We start from the raw sequence: 21,629 nt of genomic DNA on the forward strand, positions 1-21,629 counted from the left end.
ACCGCGTGAATGAGGCTATTCGACTGAAAAGGCCTGATCGACACGGTCAACCATACTCCTTCACGACAACGCCAAGTCTTATGTTGCAAGTCGTCAAAGCCGCACTCCAAGAGCTCGAATGGGAGGTCCTTCAGCATCTGCCGTAAGCTCCGAACCTTGCACCGACCGATCGATAACCATCTTTTCCGCCCCCTGTCAGACAATATGAAGGGCGTTGCCTTCGATAACAAAAAGGCTTAACAACTTCTTTGACACTACACCAGGCTATTTTTGGCGGAAGGGCATCAACAAATTTGTCAAGAAGTGGGAAAGCGGTTGTAAACAGCAACGGCGAACAGATTAACTTTTTGATATACTTATTGTTTTTCGTTTAAATAAAAGTCTTCGGTAAAACGCAACGAAACGCTACGCGGCCGCCGTAGCCGAATGTGTTGGTGTGTGACCACCACTCGGAATTCAGAGAGAACGTAGGTTGGAATCCCGGTGAAAGACCAAAATGGAGAAAAAGTTTTGCTAATAGCGGTCGCCACCCTCGTCAGGCAATGAAAAACCTCCGAATGTATTTCTGCCATGAAAAAGCTCTTCATAAAAAATATCTGCCGTTCGGAGTCGGCTTGAAACTGTAGGTCCCTCCATTTACGGAATAATATCAAGATGCACGCCACAAATAGGAGGAGGAGCTTGGCAAACACCTAAAAAGGGTGTACGCGCCAATTATATACATATATATATATATATATATATATATATATTAGACCGGGTCGATTTGTGGGGAGGCAAAAAAATCGCCCATTGCTCTGTGAAAATCATATTCTAGGGATGAAAATAAGAAGCTTTGCCGAAGGAACCATACCTCTAAAACGAATTCTGATGTCCCCTAATTTGGGTCGAACTTTTTAATTTCTTTTCTCATGTAAAGGCCAAAAATGGTGATATTTTGAAATGATTGTATGGGGAACCCCCCAGGGGAGTTCCAGAGGGTGTGCCACTGGCATGGGTGGATCGGCCGTCCAAAGTTAGTGGAGGTCGGTCATACATTTGGACTCGATTGGAGCACTCTAAATGGGTCAAAGTGGGATTTTTCGTTCGACCCAAATTGGGGGACATAAGAATTCGTTTTAGAGTTATGGTTCCTTCGGCAAAGTTTCTTATTTTGATCCTTAGAATACGATTTTCACAGAGCAATGAGCGAGTTTTAAATCGACCCGCCCTAATATATATATATATAAAACGCTACGAACTTTTACCCCAACCTATATATAATATGATGCAATTTTTAATGATGAATTATTATTATTATTTTATTTTAACGCGGCGAAAGCCTAAATTAGAAGTCGTACGCAAATTTTTTTTCCAATTTTCCTTTTTTATACCAGCAATTTATTTAATGTACTAGAACTTTTCTGCTACAAAATTACATTATTTTGATTTTGAAAATACTTTTCAGTACTATCGAAAAATTTACTTATCTTTCTTGGAAAACCCTCGGACAGTGAATTGAAGGTGGTATTCTAGTTATGGATTGAAAGCGGTGCCATAGACGTTGTGGTGCAAGAGTTAAACAAATAAATGGCAACAAGAATTGCAATATAAAAGCAATAAAAAAATAACAAAAAAAATAGCAAATAAAAAATAGAAGCAACAATGCCAACTGATAAATCGCACCGTGTTTATGCAAATTTACGACATGGAAATACAATAAAAAATATCTACTGAACATCGGTTGATGGCTGACTCCCGCTTGAAAAATAAACATAAAAACAACTACACTAAAATCGAAAAAATTTGCATTCGCAATGAATTGCCGCTGCATCTGTGAAACGATCGAGAGTGAAGGAGATCGATTTCAAATTGTTACGAGTACAACACAGCACGCAGCTGCAACAATTTGCACTACAGGCAGCGCGACGGTGCACACACCATCACCCGGCTAGCGATTGGCATAATAGGGCCAATGAAACGAAAAAAAGTTGCAAGTTAAAAGCAAATGGCCAACAGCGAATAACAAACCAAACGATCAATTGTGCAAACGATCTGCAATTCAAACGATCGGCAGCCAGCGGCACACATACATACACACGCGCATACAACCATTCATACTTAGCAAATATTTGCGTGTCTTTTTTCTATTTATCTGCGCTCTAATATAGCAGAAATATGTATGTATGCGTGTAGTTACTTAGAACTGCAACTGCAGAAGCTGTCTGTAGTCAGTTGGCGTGAGTGAATGACTGACTGAGTGTGATCGCCGCGAGTCTAAACCGTTGGTTGCTCTTAACCTCTTTTCAAACAGCTCTTTGGCCACTTATACCAACTACATAAATATGTATATATGTGCTTGTACGGGGATATTTATGTGTATATGGCATAAGTGTAGGTAATACCACTTCACTCCCCTACCTCTTACAATTCTCCGATTCGCAAGCTTTAGTTATTTTTTGTTTTTTGTTTTGTTGCAATACTTTACTAACTACTCGGGTAAATGGTGGAAGTTGGGTTTATTGTTCTGCGGCGCTGCGTTCCTTCAACGCTTAACAAGCCTTATAAAATTGTACAAAAAAGCGATTTTTAATGACACTAAACGTTCACGAATTCTACGCTACTAATCACTGTCTATTGTAATGAACGACTGATTGGTAAAGTGATCGTTGTTATTGTTGCTCGTTTGTAGTAATTTAGCTTAGCTTATTACTCTTAATACTCCTCGTAATACTGGGCATTGCATTGTATCGATTAGTGTTGGTGCAGCGATCCAATAATTACATTATTATTATGAGTTTCGAGCAGTCGATTTGAATTGCTTTGATTAGGTGGGTGCGGCTGAAAAGGTATGGTCAGTTTAATGGGTGTTCTAATGAGTTTTGTTTTTAGATTTGAAAATCGTGATAAAATAGAGAACAGGTTCAAGATAAGTATATAATTGGTGCTGGCACCCTCTTTTGGATGTAAGGCCGAGCTCCTCCTCATATTTGTGGTGAGCGTCTTAATGTTTTTCACAAATGGAGAGACCTTCAGATTTACGAGGCCTCCGAACAGCAGATGCGTTTTTGAGGAGCTTTTTTCATAGCAGAAACTCACTCGGAGGATTGCCATTGCCTCCCGCAGGGTGACCGCTATTATTTTTATACATTTTTTTTTGATTTTGATGTTTCACGGAGACTCGAACCTGTCCGTATTTTGGCTGCAACAAGATAATGATGCGAGTCGATACATTTAAAACACTAGAAGCGTGTCCTCCATCTATCACAACATGATCCATCTGGTTTCGCGTTTTTCGTTTAGGAGACAGCCAAGTAGCTTGATGTATTTTTCTAAGCGGAGTTTGATGATGCAGACTACCATGTTTCGAGCCCCGGCGAAGTCGATCGGCCTTTGCCCGTTACCGGATGTTACGTTGTGCAGGCTGAATTTTCCAACTGTGGGACCAAAATTCCCTTCTCATAGCTCATAGGAACGTTCTAGACGGTCATAGAAGGGATCTTTGGTCGCATCGCCCTTCTCTTCCGTCGGGGCGTGGGTGCATAATCGCTTTGATGCGGATTACTGTGAGACGCTCATCCATCGGAGTGAACGAAAGTACTTGGCGACGAAGTCTCTCTCCCAGAACAAGTCCAACACCGAATTTGCGCTATTTTACATGAAAGCTGTAGTAGATATCGCAAGGTCCAATGCTCTTCTTGCCTTGCCCCGTCCATCGCATCTCTTGAATGGCGATGGTGATGTCAGCCTTTGCTCTTACGAGGACATTAATCAGCCGAGCAGAGGCACTCTCCCCATTAAGGAAACGGACATTTCAAGTGCATGTCCTAAAATCATAATCATCAGTTCGTTTGCAGGGGTCGTCATCAGAATGGTAGGTACGCACTAACCCATTCGGCTCCGGCGGCCGCCGGGTAGGTAGGCAACAATAAAAGCTCGGGGTTTGGTAATCCGAGTACTGCCATCAAGGTTGTAAAGCAATGCAGAGAGTGGTATTAGCCCGTGGATAAAGTGAGTATAATTTCATTCAAATGATTGCCTCAGTTGTCTCTGCACTATACCAACCTGTTATTGGCGTTCTCTCTCAGTTCTATGTTGACAAATTCTGGCTCTATCTCACGAATGGCTCAGCCGATGTTAGTCGTAGGGGTCTGAATTATTCGCGAATCAATAAAACCCGTAGTGAGAAGTTTGATGTTTTACCACGAATGGCAGGAGCTTCAGTTTTACGTAGTTTTCAAATGACATATGATTTTCAATAGAAAATCTTTCATGACCGAAAATGGTATGGCGGATGGCTGCTTTTTATTATCATTTAATGCCTTATACCCACAGTGGACATTGAACTCGGTTAAGGCAGACTACTAAGCTGGTTTTTATTGAGTTCTATTGATGAGATTTCTTCCACTACCAATAGGTTAGGTTAGGTTAGCCCGGCTGGCATTAAGCCACGACTTTTAGTCCCAAGCGATACCAGATAGAGACTGCCCTCTATTCAAATTTGAAGTAGACATCTCGTAGGATGTCAACGCTTTTAGCAAATCTAAGCAGTGATGGAGGATCTATTTTCGAGATATTCTCCAGATCTTCAAAATTTCAGGCTCCCAGGCAATCCAGTATTAATAAGCAAAAATAATTTTCGGCAATAAATTGAAAGCAATAAAAGAAGGAACACATTTCATTTGTATTTCTGCTTTCATTGGATATGCATTAATTTTTGGCTAAAATGTGACGCCTTCATTTAATGGCAGAAAAGTATTTGCTTCTAGCTTTTGCGAAAACAACATACACGGGGCCACTAAATAAATTAAATTGTCTAATGATCAATAAAATTAAAAAATTGCATTGCCACTGGGACGATGCGGTTTCGGTAAGGAAATATCCAAACTAAATTTTACAAATGCAGATTTTTTTATGATATTTTACTTAGTTAGCCATGGCTTCTACAACTTTTACAACCGCACAAGAGAAAGGTGTTGTTGACATTTTATGACCATCTCAACTAATTTAGGGTTTTTACCACTGCCAAACGATTTCCGTTTGCCATAAACTTGTACTTGTGCGGTTCGCCTATTGCATAAAATAGTTGTAAATCTTAATGGGGTACATAAAAAAGAGAAAGAAAAGAAAGCAATAACAAGCTTCAATTAAGATGAAAAAGCTAAATACAATCAAGTGTTAAACACCAATGAAATACAATGAGAAATCAATCGATCCAATCGTTGTTGTAGGAAATTTAAAGCGTGTGCACAGAAACAAAGAATTAAAAGTAGGCTGAGTTTACACAATAAACAGTAAGAAATTACAAATTATTGAACGATTGTATTAAATATAGTTGGATGTGTGGGTACGGCTGTTTGTAAATCTTAATTTGCATTAATGAACTAATAGCACAGGCGGTACTTTTCAAGCAATTTACTCCACCTTTGATAGTTTTTTTTATCACCAACAAATCCGCTAAAAGCTGCGGTTTCGTTGATGACAAAGCCTTTAAAACACTCGTGGGATCAGGCAGATGGAAGTAGCATTTTACTTCTAGGGAGTGAGAAAAAAGCATAACCCCAAGCACACAATCCATCTTGGTGCCGCCGATGAGATGAAAAAAAAAAAATGCGATTCGTCCCTCGTGACTTGCTACGCTCCAAAAAGTGATATACTATATATACGGCACTCAAAGTGTAACCAATTAAAAATACCATAGATTTATTTAGGAAAATTACTTTTATTCAATTCACAGTAAATAAATGTGTGAAAATGATACAAAATTAAGAATCAACTTTTGCTCGATATGACCACATTTTGTCTTGACTATGGCCTTGAGATGGTCCAGAAACAAGTCGCAGATGCCCGAAAGTGACTTGCAGGTATTTTGGCCCACTCGCGGACAATGGATTTTTTCAGCGCCTTGAGACTGATGAATCTTTTAGTTCGGACCTTCCTCTTCGAAACGACCCAAGGAGACAAATCCATCAAACTCGCGTCTTGTGAACTTGAGAGCTGTTGTGTGAACGTTATAAAGTTCGGAACGTTGGTTTTTAGCCATTCTTGGTACACTGGAGCTTTGTGAGACGGTGCCGAGTCCTGTTGAAACGTCCATGGAATGCCACCTAAATGCCACGGATTCAAAGCAACCTCCAGAATACCCGATAATACCTGTGGCGGGTGCTGCCTCCTGGTGGTGAAGCAACTCCTTCGCTCTCCAAAGTCTGACTTGTTGCTGCTTTGGTGTGCGCATTTTGGATCTTGTAGGACTTGACTTTGAGATCATTTTTCAGTATGCTGCGGATTCTACGGTCAGATATTTTCAGTTCTTTCGCCATTTGATTGCCACTTCGTCGGGGATTTCGTTCAAGTCGCTTCTTCATATTTTGAACCATTTCACGTGATGTTGCAGTCTTTTGATGACCACCTCCATGACGTTTCGCGATGCTTCCAGTCTCATTTCAAGGAGTAATGGTGCGAGCTCACGAACAATCGCAGGTTGTGATTTTCCAGCCAAATATAATGCAATCACACTATTGTTCTCGGCAAACTAACAGAGCGGTCTGAAGTTGGTTACACTTCGAGTACCGGATCCTGCATTCAAGTCTACAAATAAACTAATTTTCAGAAAAATCGATGATAATTTCCAGAATGCTTGGATCACTTGACATGGAATCGCTCTGCAACCTCTACCGTTTCCCAATGATCAATTAGTAGTAAGCTTTATTTTAAAGGCTGTAGTAAAATCTAAAGTTGGTCTACAATATTTAATGGTTTCAATAATAAAAATTAAGCCACGCTTGTTAGTCTTCGGTCCTCAATTGAGGCTTAATTTTTCAATTAATAGAAAGTGTTATTACATGGTCATTCCGGTTTAGCATCCCAGCAATTTACATATGTATAAGTAGTACATAAAATCCCTGATTTTGTAAGTGCATACATATCTAGTTAAGAGGTTCTTTGTCTTAATTACCTTTCAACGAACTATTGCTATTCATACACATGGGACACTGATCGTTACGAAACATACAGGAATAGCAACGCTCATGTCCACAGGTGTCGATCAATTTCCGGCGTTTGCCCTTGTCGAAAGAGATGCGACAACTGGGGCATATCGTACCGCTGCTGTCGTGCTCCAATAAGCGGCGAATGGATTGGAGATCTGGAAGTATAAAAAGAAAACAAATATTAGATAAGTTAAAAAAGATAAAATATGTCACATATGAATATTTAAATACTAATATGGGAAAAATGTGTTATGAAGGAGTGTAAATCCAAGGTGGCGCAAAATGTATCACACCATCCGAAGACTTCAAATTTTTGCAGTATAACTCTTGCCAACAGGTGCTAATTTGGGCTAAGTGCGACCTCTCGACGAACGAAAACAACACTCTACAAGACGCTCATCGTCCCGGTGCTTCTCTATGGCGCTGAAGCCTGGACAGTCAAACAATCAGATGCAGCTGCTTTTGGAGTTTTCGAGAGGAAAGTACTTCGCAAGATTTTTGGCACTGCTCGCCTATATGACAAATGAACCACGAGCTTTACGGAGATATTGACATAGGCAAAGTCACCCTGCAGCGACTAAGGAGCCTTGGTCATATCGTCCGTATGGAAGAAACAGAAGAAGAAGCTCCGGCAAAGAAGGTGTCTGAGACGGTAATAGGCGGTCGCCAGCGAAGAGGACGTCTTCGTGTCCGGTGGAAGGACCAAATTGAAGATGATCTGACTTCTCTTGACTTAAGAAACTAGAAAAGGTGCGTGAAAAACAGTGACACCTGACAAGACATTGTTCGGCAGGCTGTAACTCGGCAACGGGTTGTTACAGCAAATTAAGTAAGTCAGTAAGTATGTATACAAGCAGACAAGCAATGGAGCGTGAAAAGGTCAAAATAAAGATTTACATCACTCAAAAGCATTTTTTTTTACTTAGATATGTGTACAAGGTGGCACAAAATTAATCCCATTTTGTAAATTTCTTTTATTACTAATCTTCTTTAAGAATTACAGCACCGGTAGTGTTTTTTTCGATTATAACTCGAAACTAACCAGAAAAATTGTCAAGATATATGTACAAGGTGGCGCATAATTAATCATCCAATTTAGTTTTTGAATATTTTTTTTTAATTTAGTATTTACGAAATGGCGAAAATTTATGATCCCATTTTGTTTTCGAATATTTTTTTTATTTAATATTTGCGCGGTGGCGCAAAATTAATCATCCAATTTTGTTTTTGAATAATTGTTTTGGTGCAAAATTTATCATCCAATTTTGTTTTTGAATATTGTTTTAAATTTAATATTTGCGAGGTGGCGCAAAATTAATCAGACAATTTTGTTTTTTAAAAATTGTTTTTTATCGGAGGAAAATTGTCCAGATATACATATGTACAAGGTGGCGCATAATTAATCACCCAATTTTGTTTTTTAAAATTTATTTTTTTCAATTTAGTATTTGCGAAATGGCGCAAAATTTATGACCCCATTTTGTTTTTGAATAATTGTTTTGGTGCTAAATGAATCATCCAATTTTGTTTTTGAATATTTTTTTAAATTTAGTATTTGCGAGGTGCCGCAAAATTAATCGTCCTATTTTGTTTTTAAAAAATTGTTTTTATTGGAGAAAAATTGTCAAGATATACATACATATGTACAAGGTGGCACATAATTAATCACCCAATTTTGTTCTTTAAAATTTATTTATTTTTTTTGTGGTGGCGCAAAATTAATCAACCAATTTTATTTTTGAATATTTTTTTATTGGCGCAAAATTAATCATCCACTTTTGTTTTTGAATATTTTTTTAAATTAGTATTTGCGGGGTGGCACAAAATTAATCATCCAATGTTGTTTTTGAATAATTTTTTTTGTACTAAATTTTAAAATTTTTTTAAAGTTAGTTTCGAGTTATAATCGAAAAAAACATGACCTGCACTGTAATTTTTAAAGAAGTTTAGTAATAAAAGTTCTACCGGTAACCCGTAAGGCTCGGTCCGTTCGCATTCCAGACATGATCAGTTTGAAGGAAAGTTTTTTTTTGAGCGGGATCGAACTTGGAATGGCACGCTCACTTAAGTGAATGCTATTACTCTATTGAAAGACTGAGGTGTGAACTGAGACCATGTGAACATTCTACCATAACGCGGACAAATCGAGTTCGACCTTACGGCGTAGATCGTCCTAAATGACCAATCCTGTATTTATTATTACTAAAAAAAAATTTTTTGCTCTGCCTCTGAATTTAAGAATTCGCTCTACTGTAGCACTTCCTGAACAAAATTTGTGTTTTTCCTTGAGCGGAAATAGATTTTTTACGTTTATTTTTCTATAAAAACAAACAAACGCATTTTAATGCAAATTTCAACTTCCTTAGAAGTCGAAAAGAGAATGAGTACCCGTCGTCTAGCGTACGAAAAAAATAAGTGTAATGAACTGTGTGCACTTTGCGTAGGTTGGGTAATAGGATAGAAGATTGTCAGAAATTAGGCAACGAAAAAAGGAAAATAATTTAAAATGCATACTATGAAAAAAATCTAATATAAATACATGAGCGGCGCATAAGCTCATGCAAAATTACAGTCGAATACTAAGTGATAAATGCAATTCAACAAAACACAAAAAACAAAAAAGTAAAATTTTACAAACACCGGCAATTTTTGCAGCCAGACTTTTTGACTTCGCATATATTTTTCCGCAAAATTGCTATGAAATTTTTTTGTTTCCACTTTTTTTGTTTTTGGTTTTTGTTTGTTGCATAGACAACCGGTTGGTAGAGTGCATGTACTGCAACCCACGCAATTCTTTAGTGGGAAAATAAAATTGAAAAGAAAAAAAATTATTTGGAAAAAAATCTTATAAGCCCACTGCCAAACTGCTTCAGCGGTGCACACTGACTGCTATTTGTACATAAGTAGGTATGCATGTATATACATATATACTACATATACTTGCGGGTACAACCTGGTAACCCCTAATACAATTTGTTTTTGTAATATATTACCTCACAATTTAATGCAGATTCGAATGCGCGCACAGGAAAAAAAGAATTGGAATTGCATTAAAAAATAGCTTTATATATGTACATATGTATGTATATGTGTATGTATGTATGCATGTATGTATGTTTGCATAAAGCAATACGCAGTTACAAAATGTGCTGATTTTTTTTATCAGCTATAAAATTTGTTTTTTTTCATTGACTTTTTTCGAGTGGCTTTGCATGAATGAAACCCACACTCGCTGACTTGCACACACACACACGCACAGACAAATATAACAGCAAAGTTCATTCAAAAACTGGCGACTGGTTACTTGCTGCCCCCTCGCGCATGCGTGCAGCGTCGTAACCGGACGCAGGCCAAATTGTTGTAGTAAGCACTCGTCAACCCACTCGAAAAAACATTTTTGCAAAAATCATTTTTTGTTTTGCCGATTTTTTTCTTTTAATTTTCTTTTCATTTTGCTGGCTTTATGTACAATAATTTTTGAAGTATTTCTTTTCCCCCCTCCAAACGATACTCGTTGACTTCTTTCATTCAACTGTAAGCGCGTGTGCGCAACGTTTACATCCGTCCGTCCATGGCAAGTAAAATACACCGCAGGGTAGAATGCTGCAAAGTCGATTTGCTGATTGTAATGTTTTTTAAAGTCTTCATAGCAATTGTGTTTTATGTGCTGTTGCTATTGTTGTTGTTGTTGCTGTTATTATTACTATTCTTGTAGGAGTTGGCACAAGTGCAATTGCGTGGGCAGATTGGATGGCAAATGTGCAAATGGCAGCAGCTGTGTCTATGTCCATGGCTGTGTCTGCGTCTGCGTCTGTCGCTTATGGTCTGTAAATGTCATTTATGCGGGCTTTATTGTGAAATCTTTGAATTATGCTGGAAGGTTAAGGTTCCCCACCCACTGCTTGCTTGTGCCATTCGATTTGGGTATGTAAATGTGAAGGTACCATTGGGTTATGTTTAGGGAGTGTTTTTGTTTTTAAAAGGTTAGTTTGTGCGTGAAACCAAGTACCTACAGTGTCAAGAACAGGAAAAGCCAAAGAACAGGAAAATGGAAAGCAGGATGCTGAAAAAATTATTTGTTCTCACTATTACAGGTCTCAGTTTCAAGCAGCACATAATAACTTATAGAAACATAGGGTTGCAGGCACAGCACCCCAAATAAAGGTTAAGTTAGATAGTAGCGTTTGTTCACTATGGGACATACTCAGGCTCATAGTCCATTATGATGCTACGTGGAGCACTTGTCCTTGTCTGTCCTAAAACCAGTGTAGTAGGTATGTAGGGAAGTGAAATGGTTGAAGTGCCAGTCTGGCACTCTTCAAGTAGCACCGAAGCGCCGTTTTGATACCATTATGAGGCCTCCAATAGGCAGATATCTACAGCCAGCCAGCGTTATTGATTCAATGGAGAAGATTGATGGGATTTACGATGGCGCACTGCCCCAGGCTGTCGAAGAAAGGAACGCCCACTCCTTAATCGTCTAGTGGCCAAACCCGGATTTTTCAAAGGTTTTTGAAGATGCCTGATTTACAAAGTATTGAGATCTTCCAACTCATGCAAAGAACGTCTACCTAAAGTGGTGAATATCTGTTAGCAAAGAGGGTAGTGGCACAAAACGTGCGAGATTTTCCTCATTTAGACAGCTTCTGCAGAAGTCATGTGTCTGCACGCCCATTCTTTGGGGGTGTCTGCCTGTTGGCAGTGGAGTTTCTGTGCGTGTGCAATAGTTTAAGGTAACTAGAAAATAATGTAATTGACCCGGCACAGCCCACGGGAAATGCTCCGGAATCACTTTCTTCTGCTTTGTAGCCAAAATTATTACATTGAGGAAGACTGTTTGCGTGGGTTAAGGGGTTACTAACGTCCCGAATTTTCACAAAACCGATTTGTGTTTTTACAGATTATTATTCTTTATAGTTTTAGGCGTATTTCTATGGAAGTCGATTGTAAAAATTCCCTATGGTTACAAAGTTATGGTAGAAAATGTAACTGCCCGACGAGAGTTTGATGCACTCAGGTAGCTGTCCTTCCTTTGAGGCATGAAAGTTTAAACTCGTTTTTCTGGAAACTATTGTACTTTTTCCGGCACGGTCTGCATGATAACTCATATATATTAGTTTCTAATATTTTTTGTTGCAGTTTTTTTTTAATATTCAAACGTGTTTTCTCTATAGTCCGTTGAGCTGGATTTTTGATATTTTTATTAAAAAATTTTACAACCATAATTAAAGTGTGGCATTTATGACGTAAAACGATTACTTTTTTTAAAATGCCGTAAATTGCCAAATTTTTCAAAATTCAAAAATCCGGCTCGACGCACCATAACAAGAACTTTTTTACTTTTTACAGATCCATCAACATTTCAACGAGAAATGATGCAGACCGTGAAGTAACTTTTTTCATTGTATTTATTTTATTTTTTCTTAGTTTCGAGGCTTACAAATGGAATACCCAGGAGGAAAAAATCAACATTTTCGACACCTGCTTCTCTTCACTTTTTTTCGCTTGTCATCGAGGTCAAAAAGCTGTCCAAGCAGCCCCTAACATTTGCGACGTGTATGGAGGCGAGTCTACAGCACAGAAAAGGTTTGTAAAGTTCAAAAATGGCCTCTTTCAAGTCTATGGCACATCCCGCAGTGGAAGGTCTTCTGAATTCGATGAAGAACGTCTCAAAACACTTTTGAAGGCGAACAGTCGCCAAATCAGTCGCGAATTGGCGGAAAAAATTAACTGCGATCATAAAAGGATTCTCAATCACCTTCATTCATTGAGTTTTATCGAAAAATTGGGATCCTCACGAGCTCAACGAAAAACACAAAGAAAGTCGCCTTCAAATTACTTATCAGCATCTCGCCCGACATCGAGCAGCACGCGGCCATTAATAGCGCTTTTTGTACCGAAACGTCAGGGGAGATGGAAAATGGTGCTTATACATTAATATGAAGTCAAGCCGGATCTTCATCCAAAGAAGATCATGATATGTGTTTGATGGGACTGGGAGGGCATGGCGCACTGGGAAATACTGGAAAAGAATTCCACGGTGAACAAGGAGCTCTACATTACCCAGTTACACCGCGTGAATGAGGCTATTCGACTGAAAAGACCTGATCGACATTGTCAAACTCACACTCCTTCACGACAATGTCAGGCCCCATGTTGCATAAGTCGTCAAAGCCGCACTCCAAGAGCTCGAATGGGAGGTACTTCAGTATTCCCTCTACCGTACGCCGGACCTTGCACCGACTAATTACCATGTTTTCTGCTCGCAGTCAAACCATAAGCGTTAGGTTCGATAACAAAGAGGTCCTTAAGAACTGTCTCAACAACTTCTTTGACAACAGACCAAGCGATTTTTGGCGGAACGGCATCAACAAATTGGCTGAGAAGTGAGAAAAGGTTGTAAACAGCAACGGCGAACATATAATTGATTAACTTATTGATATAATCATTTTCTTGTTTAAATAAAAGCCTTCGGTAAAAATGCTACGAACTTATTCCCTAACCCAATGCCTGTGGAATCCATATACCGAACTTCGTCTTGTATTCAGCTTTAGTTGTCTCAAAATGTTTTTTATGCAATGTTTAGCTCTTAGGCCATCGAAACTTGCATAATGAATGATGAACATCCTTTCTTAGATGTTTGGCCGAGATTCGGTCAAATTTGGGTTGTGCGTTTTGATATTAGCCTACAAAATGAGGCATCTGTCAGCTCATGCGGGTTCAAATGGCAGATGATTTCTATAATTTTATGTTTCATGATCACATTGGGCTTTGGGCGTAGACTAACATCGGCTACGAAGGCTGTATTAGGCAAAGGAAGAATTGGCTGAAACGCTGTCTTACCCTAGAAGTGAGGGCCTTCCCTAATACCTACCTACCAAATTATTAGAAAGAATTTAGGAAAATATAAAGCGTTGGTATACAAATACTCACCATACCTACACAAAACTTCTTGAGACAGTTGAGAACTGCAGACAATAAATGAAATTAAATTAATAATTCCACGACAGCTGAATGTACGCTAGCCGAAACTAACATTTGTATTGCCACTCCAGTAGGATTTTTCATAGAATTTTGGAAAGTGTTGTATGTGGTTATACCAACAACAACAAGTGTAAGATATATACTCAAGTCTATTCACGACCTTCTCTTCTGTTATTCTCACATAACTCCAGTCTTCATTTTGATTGCAAAATGCGGAAGTGAAGTCTGTGCAATCGGTCAGATTCCAATGCGTTCCACTCAGTGAACACAGCTTTGGCATCTGCGTTGGCACCGCAACGGACGAGCAAAGATGATGAGATTTCTCAGGGAAAATGAACACGTATCTAAATAATTCACACATACAATTAAGTAGAGAAATTGAATTTCATTCTTTTACATCAGACACACATTTTTCTTGCTGCGCTGCCACCCACCAACCAGCCGCATGCAGCTCATCGGATGCCATGCGCAATTTAATGCGTGTTGACCGCTGGACAAAAAAAAACTGCAACTTAATTTGAAATGCATACAATTTTCTTGTTTTCCCCACAGTTGTTTATTACTGTACACAGTTATTGTTGTAGTTGCTACTGACTGCTAAATTCAATTATGACAAAATGCCAGGCATGCAATACAAGGCACATTGCGCGCTGGCGAGCAGGCAGCCCCAAAGCAGCAACGAGTTCTTAAGCGGTTTAGCGCGATTTTCAGCTAAATTGCCAAAGAACAAATAGTAATGTGGCGTTATAACAGGAAAATCCTATGCACATACATGCCTACACACATATACTTGTATGTATATATGCGGGTTTTGCGATTTTCTACTCTTAATGATTTTTGTTTGCGAGAAACCGCAACGAAAATTAACAACGACAAACGTCAACCTCTATGCCGGCGGCGAACGCCCACATGACGCGTCGTGCCGTTGCGGCAAAACGTGCCTGGCGGTGAATACACTCATACCCACATACATACACACATTTATGTGTAATACAACGATGCGGATGCTTGCAACGTGGGTCGTTGGACGACGCGTAGGCTCACCAGCTCCATGCCGTCCAAGAGGAGGCGGCGAAGAAATAGAATAGAAAAAAACAGCAGCGCGGCATAGCGCGGCTACTATAGTGCAACCAGACAAACGAAGCGGAAAATTCAATTCAATCAAAAACAAAGGCAAATAAATGCAAAAGCAAAAAAGAGGCACATAAAAGAATTGTTGCACGTAGTAAATAAATCTGCGAATCAAATTTGTGGCGCGCTTGAGTGGCTGAATTAGATTTGCCCCGTTGCGACAGCGTCATAAAAATGCATGTTGCATGCATAATTGTATCACCATGGGTAGACAGCGCGGCAGACGGGCCGACAGAGCGACAAGCACACACACACACAGATAAGCCGGTTGCAGTTGGCCTGTTAGTCTATGTCTATGGCTCTGAAATTGGGCGAACAGGCGGCCGACGTATAGACGCGCGCAGTAATGCCGCTGCACAATGCCGCGCAGCCGGTTAGCTGCTGGCCAACAGGCGTAGCGGTTGCTGCATAGACAAACAGTAGCCTAGGCGCATAATTTCGCACTACAATTGACAGCCGCGTATATGTTCACGAGTTGCTAAGTATTGCCCAAGTACTGTGGCACAGCGTGCGTGATTAATGGAGTAGAGATCTTCAACCAACTAACGGTGGGAACTGTTTAGCTGCCACTCTAGTGCGGTTGGTAATCTGAGAGAGGAGCAAGATGGTATCCTAGCCAATAACGCAGGATCTTTTATGATAGTTTTAGGTATTTAAAGCCAGGGAATTGTGGAGAAATTTGTCTAGGCTCCCAGGCAAGATACGTTGGAGGTCTTGCGTTTCTAGGAGTGATATTCTCAAAGTCAGGGATCTTGTATTTAGTCAGAGAATAACAGTGAAACACCTTCATTATGTTCCCTGCTCCACAGAGCATATATAAATCCATATGGCTATTTTCAGTATTGTTAGTTGCTTCATTACCACAAGACGATCTGTTAAGTGGCCCAGATACTAGCCAACTGACGTACCATTGAGAGAAGGTACTAGAAGATTGCAACACGGCTATCAACTATAGTTCGACTAAGGCCCAGAACGATTCGATTAAGGAACCGTGGATCAGCGGTTCCCCCACAAAGGCCAGAGCCAATAATCGGAATCAGTTCCGCAGGAATCATGAATTGGATAAGCGATTATGTATGCAATTTAGATAAAGAGCGATGGCCCAGTCTAGAACGCTACAGAACTGCAAAGTGTTTTGTAACAAGTCCGAACAGAAAGCTGTCAAACTTTCTACTGAAACTTGGAAGAAAATACTTTCGGTTGATGGTCGGTATTATTACAGGGGTCACTATATGACCACCATTGGAATCATTGAGGACCCAGTGTGCCTGTTTTGCTTGGAGAAGGCGGGGAGCACTGAGCGCTTTCTCTGTGAGTGTCCTGCCTTTGCTAGCGCAAGACTACGAGTTTTAGGTTCCCATGCCGTGAGAATGAGTAATATTCATTCCTTAAAACTGGACGATATTTTCAGATTTACCAAAGAATCTGGAAAATTCTCGCAGGACTAACTACCTCTGTCTCTATTCTTTCCTATCTCTTTTTCTGATACTTTTCTCCTTTCCCTCTTGACTATCTGGACTCTGAGTGTTTTAGGAGCTACCAAATTTCTTCCAGAACAGAACTGCAGCGTAACAGGTTGACGGCTGCTTATCGGCTGATCCACTTCCGTCGGAAAATTCGGTCGGTTGAACACAATTGCGACGGGAACCGAAAACACTATTGCGACGGGCCGGTTTTCAGCTGGCTTCTTGTGGTTACAATAAAATTAATTTTGTAGTGAAGTCTTTTCGTTTGCTATATTTGTGAAGCAACTCGTTGAAGTTCATTTTTACAAAAAAACAACTTCTTTCTAAATTATTGATAATTTGCAAGTTTTTTGTGGAAATCGAATATCATTTGCTTGCTTGTAAACAAATAAACTGCCATCAAGTAATGAGGAAAGCAACACTGAGTCTTCAACCCGTCAATTTCATGCACTAGACCAACAACAATGTTTTGTACGTTTGATTGTCAAAGCAAAGTAGAAAACAAAGAACGAATTCGCCTTGCTTCATTCTGGGCTGACAGCCCCATGGACACGGTGAAGGAAAGCAAAAAAACATATCAGCAGAACAGAACAGCTCCAGAAAGCATTTTTTACCACAAAAGAAAAACCGGTGCGTGCATTCCATTATGAGAGTCTACACATTTTTAAAATAACTGTGTCTTCTTTTTGTGCTGGTCGGAAAGAACATTTTGAAACCACTACCGATATGACGTGACTTTTGCGGTATTGGCTCAAGAATGTCATTTTCTCCAGGCGTGGAAAAATATTTGATACCTTTTTTCCTTGATAGTTGGGTATATTCTACCAGAACGACTCAGACATATGTATATCCACCCGAGGTTAAACAATCCCCAGCAGCAATGCCCAAAAATACAATATATGGAAAATATTTTATGCTATTACAACAGACAGGCTTTTGAATTTATTTTCTGTTTAATTTTTTCAAAAGAAAATAAATAAACCATAACCAACTCCTGAACTGTAAACCAAGATACGAAGTGCCAATAATGCATTTGAATCTTATAGGTTAAGGCCATTCTAGCGGCCAAAAACAGGCATAGGTTTAGGTTAGGTTAGATATATCTAGCTCATCAGAAAAGATCTCACTTAGAACACAAGCGTACGTAGTGTCACCGGTGTTGTTAGAGCCGTTGTAAACATAGTTCGTGATACATGTCTTGGTGAGTTTTAATAAAGAGTTTAAACTTTTGCCAGCAATATCCTTAAGAGATGAAAAGTGAACTGATCCCAAGCAGTTTTAACGAGTTCTGCTTAGAGCAGAACTCACAATGTTGCAAAGGAGATATTCTAACATACCGCTTTCTTCTTCGCATAAACAGAACGCATCGTTCTGGACCAATCCCATTTTAGCTGCGTGATATTGAGTAAGACAATGTCCCGTCAGTACTCCAACAAATATTTTACATTTCTTTCTTGAAAAAAAAAAGGTCTTCACATGGGCAATGGACACAGATATAGCCGGTCCTACTGAACAAGAAGATGTCATTATCTTGCGATTGCGTCCGCCAGTTGTTCAGATTTTTTTTTTTAAGTCGTAGTTCACACGATAACGACATTCATAATGAACAAGAACCTGTTTTGCCTTTTTGACTTCAGACACTTGTCAGTATCGGAATCCGTGTCGCCAGCGACATACCTTTTTTTGGAAGACCATGTTTTGAAGGCTGAAAATGTTTTGAACGAACCTCGCATGGGCAAAAAAAAATTTTTATTTTTTAACAATATATCAACAAATAAAATACTCAAAACAAAAATACAAAATCCATTTTCATTTCCGTTTTACACACTTTTAAAGAAACACTCAAAAAACACCATTTCAAATGATGCGAGGGTCTTAATAGCAGCTTGATTATTGATGAAGAAGTTTGCGCTAGTGTCGAGGTGAAGGTGCGGTAAATTCCAACGCTAATTCAGCTGCCTTGGTTCCAACACAGATCTCAGCTTGAAATACGCTACAGTGATAAGGAAGCCTCTGAGACTTTTGAAGATCAAACTGCGTGCAGAAGACATCCGCTCCTACTCTTTACGTCATTTTCTAACCATCTGTAAAAAAAGCGGATTCTAAACGCTTCTACCAGCCATTCTATTCTAGTACAAAAGCAGGCCTTTTGCCAAAGTTTACTTGTGGAATAACGTAGTCTGATCTTCCTTGTATGGCCTGTATGTTACAGTAACCATTTTATGGTGTTACCTCTCGCAACTTGTAAGCTTTATTAAGTACGCAGTAATCAGTTCTCTAAATCAAAGATGGATTAGTGTCAATACCTGGGAAATTGGTAGGCAAACATGGCCAAGGCTAAATCTACGACTGTCCAAGAATATTATAAAATTGAGTAGACTTCAAATTAGGACCTTAGTAGGGGACCTTAGATTCTGCGTAAGATTTTTGGACCTTTGCACGTTGGCAATGGCGAATATCGCAGACGATGGAACGATGAGCTGTATGAGCTTTACGACGACATAGACATAGCGCAGCGAATAAAGATCCAGCGGCTACGTTGGCTGGGTCATGCCGTCCGAATGGATACAAACGCTCCGGCTTTGAAAGTATTCGATGCGGTACCAGCTGGTGGTAGCAGAGGAAGGGGGCGGCCTCCTCTGCGTTGGAAAGATCAGGTGGAGAAGGACTTGGCCTCACTTGGTGTGTCCAACTGGCGCCGGTTAGCACGAGAAAGAAACGACTGGCGCGCTTTGCTAAACTCGGCCAAAATCGCGTAAGCGGTTATAGCGCCAATTAAGAAGAAGAAGAAGGGGCCCTCACACGACATTGTCTCATAGCAAATCATGTAAGGAGATTAGGCGTTTACATGCACGATGTCTGCCGTAGCTGCAGGAAATAAGAGGAATTAGAAACAATTGAAATCTTTTTTTGCACATGCCCGGTTCTACCCAGAAGCAGGAATCGAATGAATATAAATAATCTATACACCTTAGGTATCAACAACCTTTTACGCTTTGTCAAAAGCTCAAGATGGTTGAATATGGAAAGGGAAATGTAGCCCAGCCCCTGCGGCTCACAATGGACTCATTTCGTGGTCTAAGTGGCATCGCTGTCTCTATGTGCGATGTGGCTGCCAAACCTAACCTAACCTACAGTGACCAAAACGCCTTTGTGAGAATTGTCCAGTCATTCGCAGTCTTAGTGCAAATCTTTTTGCCGGGTTTCTTGCCACTAATTTGATTGCAGGCCGGTCGAAAAGTCCTTCTATTGGCGCTGTTGGAGTTGTGCTCATAGCGCCGGTTGCGCATAGGACTTACATAACTTTGCCCATTTTTATTGGCAGCATGAATAAATATTAGATTTGCTTTTAAGCAATAAAATATTTGTTTTCTTTACTCATATGCAAACGAAACACTGTGCCGCACTGTCATACACGCATACATACATGCATACATAAATGCTAGTATATGCGGGCTGTTGCATTTGGATTTGGATTTCGTGTTGATTTATTATGTGTTTTGGAAGAATTGAGGACATATTCGTTTGTGCCACATTTTTTATGTTATTGCATTGTCGTTTATTGTTACGCTATGTTACGTGCAACTTTTGCTTTATGTAATTTTTATTTTCCTATTTTTCTTGGTTTTGCCAGCCACCGCACATTTTTCACTTCATTATGTAAGTAAGCCATTTCCGCAATTTTTCAATAGACTTAATAATGTGCAATGCACATACACATACATACACACACATACGTAGTGAATACCCTCACAATGATTTGATTGGCTTTTGCATTAGAATGTGAGAAATTTTACAAAATTAAGTTATACGCCTTGTGTGCAAGTGATGCGGCAGGCACGGAGAAAAAGTAGCTGCTGGAGTGTGTAATTGGGTGCTCCATGTTGCAGTTGCAGTTGCATGTGAAAAAATAATATATCAGTTCATATTTATGTAGCAGAGCGGCGCATATGCTCTTATAAAGAAAAAATGGATAGGCGCTTAGAACGAAATTTCTTTCCTATAATATTTGAACTAAGGTGTCCTTCTAAGCGATTTGAGTTAATTGCTGGAATACTTTTTTTAGTTTTTGGTTCTAAATTATTCCTATATATATTTTACTAGGTTGTTCAATGAGTTTTTGTTATGTTGGTACACTCTTCATATGGACGCATGATTCAATTATTAAAGGTTTGCTCACTAGTGACATTCGATTTTTGACACTCCTTTACAAAAGGTTGTATTTAAGAAGGTGAATAAAATGGAAAATATTAAATCCTTTTTGGTAAAAATGGTAGCAAAAAAATATTTTCTTACTTAAATGGAAATAAACTACGAACGGTGTAAAAAATAAATTTTAATTAATATTTGAAAGTAAAGAGTGGTATAAATAGAATTTATTAGCGGAAATTGCAAGTGTTAAAATAAGAAATTATTTCACTTAATCCAAGATTTTATTTTGTGAATTAATTTTTTAATTTAAAACCGATCGCGAAGTTGCGAAGTTTCGCCAATATGAAACTTTTTTGTTAAAAATAAATTAATAATTGGCACCTACAATTCTGTTGGGTGTTTGGCCGAGATCCTCCTCCTATTTGTAGCGCGCGTCGTGATGTTATTCCATAAATGGAAGGACCTACAGTTATAGGTGGAACTTTTCCATGCTGGTACTGTGCTTTGCTAAGCCTCCTCTGGACACTTCATCCATCCATGGGAAGGTGGGCACATTAGAAACAAGTTCCGTCAATCCCAACTTTTTTATAATGAGGTCTGAAATGTTATCGATCGCGTCGGGACCAATTATTCCCCCTGCCGTAACTCTTTGGGAAATGCTAGCTCTTTGCAAAACATGATTTCCGTCTAAATCACCACTTCATAAGAAATAAAGCTTTGTAAATTCTCCACATATTCGGGTCGGGTTGCGTCAATTACTCCAGCATGCCCTGACTTAAGCGGTATGCATTTCATGTCATACTACCATAGACCTGAACATACCGATGAAAACTCTTTAGCGAGGTGTTGCTCGTAAGCAGACCATTTCGAATGTTTTTTCTACAAATTTTTCTTTTCCTCCAGTTTTACTCAAAATTTCTAGAGCTAG

The 21,629-nt window shown here is 39.3% G+C and overlaps 1 protein-coding gene across 1 annotated transcript in view; it reads right to left on the reverse strand.

The window, feature by feature from the left end:
• The window catches only part of LOC128861916 (protein TANC2), a 93,564-nt gene that overhangs the window by 65,743 nt on the left and 6,192 nt on the right, over window positions 1–21,629 (reverse strand). The window contains exon 2 of the mRNA XM_054100293.1: window positions 6,935–7,123. Coding sequence (XP_053956268.1) covers window positions 6,935–7,123 — 189 coding nt within the window. The remainder of the gene's footprint in view (window positions 1–6,934; window positions 7,124–21,629) is intronic.

This window comes from Anastrepha ludens, chromosome 4, assembly GCF_028408465.1.
Source record: "Anastrepha ludens isolate Willacy chromosome 4, idAnaLude1.1, whole genome shotgun sequence".
NCBI classification, from domain to species: Eukaryota; Metazoa; Arthropoda; class Insecta; order Diptera; family Tephritidae; genus Anastrepha; species Anastrepha ludens.